The following is a 5587-nucleotide window of genomic DNA, read 5'->3' as shown; positions in this document are numbered from 1 at the left end:
GTTTCATGAGAGGGATCGGATGGCCGATGAACCACATGCGGCATGTTCCGTTGGTCTGGTCCACTGTGTGAAAAGGTTGCAGCCGTTGAACATGGAGTTTCAGCTTCGGTTACGGGAGGGGAAGGGGCGTGCGGTACAGATGCAAGGCATGGAGGATGATGAGCAGGAGGACAGCCGGCGGTGGAAGCCGATGGGGCGGGCGGCTGCTGCAGCCGTCATACATGAACACTGCAAGACATGAAATTTAAGAACAACAAGGAAGGGGCTACGGAGGAAGAGTAGAAGGCGGGTGGACCATACTGGCACGGAGGCAGTTGCGGAGCATAAGCTTGCCCACGGCGGAACGCCGTCGTGAGGAAGGAACGGCGGCGCGGAGGAACAGAGAGACCGTTCGTTCGGGGGTGGGATAGCGCTGAAACCTGGAGAACTTGGGCTGTTGGCATGAATGGAAAGAAGTAGGCCTTAACAGCCCGATTACTGAGAGGAACGCGAGGTCGTTCCGCGGAGCAGCGGCCCGCGAGACGGTGCTGCGACGCGCACGGGCGTCCTGGCTCGCCTGACTTTGATCTGCATCGCACGTTCGAGGATCCGACGACTGAGACTGTCAAATTGCTGTGAAGGCTCCTAGGTAGCTGTGTTATACTGTTTTTTAATTTTGTTTGCTAGGAAGGAAATAGTTCGAGTATAATTACAAATTAGTGCAATGCATGTGAACAGAGATGTAGCTTAATTGATAGAGCATTAATCTATGTTGGATATGGAGGCATGGAGATCCCTACATCGCATATCCAATTAAACTTTTGCTTATTCTTTGGTCAATCACTATCATTTTTCCTGCAAAAACTGTGTCTTTAAAGCCAACAAGCTAAAACCCTGACAAATACTGAATTTTTTCATGTTTTTTCCCGGTACAAATTGGGTATCCATTGAATAGTTATTTTAGAAAAAAATATTACCATAATACGATGATGTGGATCTTTTAACATTTGTTAATTTCTATTACTCCATTCGGAATTAATTGTCGTAGAAATGGATAAAAAAGGATGTATACAGAACTCAAATATGTCTAGATACATTCATTTTGTCTGACAAGTATTTTGCGACGGAGGGGGTATTATTTGCTGGCAAATATTGGACTGGTGTACTGCTGTACGTTTCAAAGCAGCAAGCAAGGATTCGAGTACCCAAATACCGTAGCAGCCAAAAAGCTAGCCTGAACCTTCGTGGAACTTTCGTGGGGCCCATTTTCAGTGGCCTTGCGTTACCACAACCCCACCGCTTTCCTTCATGTGATCCGCCCCTCCCCCATTACGTCACACGCCTATCTCCTCTCTATAAAGGATTGAGTATTCTGCCCACAGGCCACAGCCATTACCACGCCTCGCACAATTGTCGCCAGGCAAGACAAGGGGAAGGTCTCTGACAGCTAGCAAGAGAGCAAGGCGATGTCAATGGCGGACGAGCAGAACGACGCTGGCCCGCCCGGGGCGCCGCACTTGCTGCTGCTGGCGGTGGTGGTGGGGCTGCTGGTTGCGTGGCCGCTTTTCCTGGGTGGCAGCCGCGAGGCGGTCATCGATACCATCGCCAAAGCCATCGCCGAGCTGCTCGGCCCCGTGGGCCTGCTCCTCCTCCCGCTGGGGCTCCTCCTCCTCATCCACCTCCTCTCCTGCGACGGCGGCTCGCCCGACGCCGTGTACCATGTCGGGGGATCCCCCATCGGCGTGGCGCTCATGCTGGTCCTCATCCTCGCCCTCCTCTACTACCGGTCGGCACTCTTCGGCAGCGGCGGAGGCGACGACAAGTAGGCGCCTGCAGTAGGTAGAGTCTCTTCTCGGGGTGGCTGGTTGGGTTTTCTTTTCCATGTGCTTGTTCTCTTCCGCCTCTCCTCGTCGTCGGTAGTCATGCATCCTGCACCACCGGCCAGCAGGCAGCAGTAAATAACAAAGTGACAACTTTGCGTTTAACCTGTTCCAAGTGTTGCATTCTAATCTTTGTTCTATTGGCATCCATCTCACGCGCCCAAAGACAGACAAACAAAAAGTTGGAACTGAATTTGACGTGGTCTGTGCGTTTTGTATCGATAGTGCATGAGACGCTGCAACTGCCTCGTGTCGTGTAGTGTACTACTCCAAAAGCTCATGGTGTTCAGTTTGTTGATAGTAGCTGAAAATGAAAACATAACTTTGAATCTCCAAAAGGAAAAAAAATTGAAACGAAAATGGCAATTTGAAGTCAGTTCTGAAACATCCGTGTACTAACAAGTGACGATAAACTCATCCGAGGCAGGAACGTAGCTTGCTTACTACTTGGTATCTTATGGTTCCTCTTTGCAAATAGACGCGCTTCTCTGTTCTCTATGTACTGGATCGGGCTCAGTTACTCATGAGTGACGCGGTGGGGGAGTTCCGCGGGTGTACTGATGTGATTTGGAAGCAAACTAGAAGCAACATGCGTGCTTTGTTGTGCCCGCTGACAGGAGTGCATCATGTACTGCACACGCTGTGCTAAGATGTTTTGCAATGAGCTTGCATTTAAGAAATTACAATTTGGATAATTTGGATAGTGGCACATTGAAAAAAGAATAGACCAACTGGGGAGGAACCTAGCGGCATTATGTTTTAGAGATTATGTTTAAGAGAGAATGTGAGACCTAAATTTGACCTGAAGAGAGGTCGAACCCAGGTTAGTGGGGCGAAACCACCGCGCTCCCACCACTGAGTTATGAGCTCATCCACGGATACAGGCACACTATATTCATCCCCTTGCTCGTATAGAAAATGTAAATTTCACCTTGAATCATAAACTGTTTCTTTTCGGTAAAAGATCGTTGGTTTTAACTTTCAAGAAAAGAATGAATCTTTAATTTTCGTAGTACTTCCTAGTTGTGCTTTTTCATGTTGTTTGCTACATTTGAACCATTTGGTGTATTTAAATTTGAATAATTCGTTTTGTAAACTTTGAATTCAGTTTGTAAACTATATGAGACAGGACTTTCAACACCAGGGTGGCCCTACACCCTCTATGAAATGTAAATTAAAAAAAAACAAAAAAAAAATCTGAAACTTTGAAACAACAAACACGATAAAGCATTCAACGTACCAGCAAAGTTTCAGCTTCAAATAACATTCGAGGAGCCCTCACCTAAAAAAACCAAAATCAGTGTTCAAAGTCTTTGTGCTCTTTTGAGCAGTATTTTTTTTAGGGAACCTCGACAGTTATCTGTGGCTGAAAATTTACAAGAACTTCAAAAGTTTGATCATATTTGATCCCCTAAAGTTTCATATTTTTAATTTTTTTTCATTTCTTTTTTGAATTTACTGTTCATGAGGGTGCAGGGGCACCAGGGAGCTCTCAAAACTTTCTCAAACTATATTCGTGATTTGCTTGAACCTTCATACTTATGTTTAGTTTCTATATGTGTGCAGTTTATATGTAGTTGTAATGTGAACTAGAATGCATAAGTTAAAAAACGAAATTACACTTCGTTATATTTAAGGGATCGGCTAGGTCCGGCCAAAAGTTTGCGGAGTAAATATACTTCACTAAACTTTACTCGGCCGGAAATTTCTCAATTTTATAGGGGATCGGCTAGAGTTGACCTAAAGTTCTAAGGAAAAAAAACTAGTCTGAACTTTAGTAGAACTTTCCTGGTGCCCACTTTCAGTAGCCTTACGTTACCACCACCCCACCACTTTTTTTCCTTCATGTCATATCCGCCCCTCTCCCATTACATCACAAGCCTATCTCCGCTCCGCTCCGCTCCGCTGCACTAGTCACACTCCCACCCCTCTCTAAAGGCTCGAGTACTCTACCCACTGGCCACAACCATTACCACGCCTCGCACAATTGTCGCCAGATGAGACAAGGATTGCTAGCAAGAGAGCAAGGAGGTGTCAATGGCGGACGAGCAGTACTACGCTGGCCCGCGCGGGGCGCCACATGGGCTGCTGCTGGCGGTGGTGGTGGGGCTGCTGGTTGCGTGGCCGCTTTTCGTGGGTGGCCGCGGCGAGGCGGTCACCGATGCCATCGCCGAGCTGCTCGGCCCCGTGGGCCTGCTCCTCCTCTCCTCGGATCACGGCCCTGGTGTGTTTGCGTTCGGCGGCTCGCCCGACGCCGTGCTACACGTCGGGGGATCCCCACATCGGCATGGTGGTCATGTTGATCCTCATCCTCGCCCTTCTCTACTACCGGTCCGAGCTCTTCGGCGGCGGCGGAGACGACGACGAGTAAGCGCCTGCCAGTAGGTAGAGTCTCATCACGGGGTGTCTGGCTGGTCTGGTTGGTTGGTACTAGAGTCTAATGCCAGCAGTAAATAAAGAAGTGACAACTTTGAGTTTAACCTGTTCCAAGTGTTGCATTCCAATCTTGGTCCAACTGGCATCCATCTCTCCCAAAGACAAAAATAGTTGGAACTGAATTTGACTTGGTCTGTGTCTTTTGAACCGATAGTGAGACGCTAGCTGCAACTGCCTCGTACCGTGTAGAGTGTACTACTACAAAAAGATCATGGTGTTCTGCTGATAGTAGCTGAAAATGAAAACATAACTATGAATCTCCAAAAGGAAGAAAAAGAAAAAAATGGCAATTTGAAGAAATTTCACGGGTTGTTTAGCTGAACCATCCGTGTACTAACAAGTGACGATAAACTCATTCTAGGCATGAAAGTAGCTTGCTTACTACTTCGTGGTATCTTATGGTTCCTTTTTGCAAATAGAAATGCGCTTCTTTGTTCTATGTGTACCGGATCGGGGCTCACTTACTCTTGAATGACGTGGTAGGGGAGTTCCGCGGGTGTATTAATGTGATTTGGAAGTGAACTAGCTAGAAGCAATATGTGCGCTTTGCCGCGCTGACATGAGCACTCTGTGCTATGATGTTTTGCAAAACAGCTTGCTTGTACTAACAAATTACAATTTAGATAATTTGGATATAGGCAGAACACCATGATTGTTGCTTTTAGGTAGATGACAAATTGTTGTTTACTATAATTTGTGATGAAATTTCACAACTACAATTTGCTCGTACAGAAAATGTAAAATTTTGTCACAAATGATAAATTGTTGCTTTTAGGTAAAAGATTGTTGGTTTAAACTTTCAAGAAAAGACTGAATCTCTGATTTCGTTAACAGAACTATTAATCAGTACAAAGTCACGCAGAATATTATTAAGAAAATTGCAAACAACTCATCGAAAATGGGTACCAGCAGCAATGACATTGACACAAAAAAGAGGAGAAAACCCAAATAGTAAAACATAGTAACATATTTTCAATAACATAGTATAACCCAAATAGTAAATAACCTTTTCAAAAAATATTATGCTAAGCCATTCTGTTCAGTACATAGTAACTATGTTGTCAGAAGCAAATGTGCGTCTTGCTGCATGCTTTTCCTTTTTCATTGTGTATGAAACTCTCATTTTTATATCCGTTTTAATAATTCAATAGTCCAATAATATAAAAAATAAATTCAGAATTTATACTAATAACTTTATTTTCTAATAAATAATGTCATTTTGCTATGACAAAACAAAATTTATTTCGCATCTAACAAACACGGAAGATAGCGAAACTTGGATCAATAAGTGT

General features: G+C 45.1%; 1 protein-coding gene and 1 pseudogene across 1 annotated transcript; both read left to right on the top strand.

Annotated features, from left to right (window-relative positions):
• The first annotated feature begins 1378 nt into the window (after positions 1–1378).
• LOC125534574 lies at positions 1379–2038 on the top strand. The gene has a single exon (XM_048697763.1). It carries the CDS (start codon positions 1446–1448, stop codon positions 1803–1805), a length of 360 nt encoding a protein of 119 aa, XP_048553720.1. The 5' UTR covers positions 1379–1445; the 3' UTR covers positions 1806–2038.
• A 1759-nt stretch (positions 2039–3797) lies between these two features.
• On the top strand, positions 3798–4390 carry LOC125534573 (annotated as a pseudogene).
• The last annotated feature ends 1197 nt before the right edge of the window (positions 4391–5587 follow it).

Source organism: Triticum urartu, chromosome 2 (genome assembly GCF_003073215.2).
Source record: "Triticum urartu cultivar G1812 chromosome 2, Tu2.1, whole genome shotgun sequence".
Lineage (NCBI taxonomy): Eukaryota > Viridiplantae > Streptophyta > Magnoliopsida > Poales > Poaceae > Triticum > Triticum urartu.
Note: the sequence above shows the minus strand (reverse complement) of the source record. Positions and strands in the feature narration are given on the sequence as shown.

What these genes read in the sequence shown, in the direction of transcription:
- LOC125534574 (XM_048697763.1), top strand. Translation starts at nt 1,446, where the DNA reads ATGTCAATGGCGGACGAGCAGAACGACGCTGGCCCGCCCGGGGCGCCG.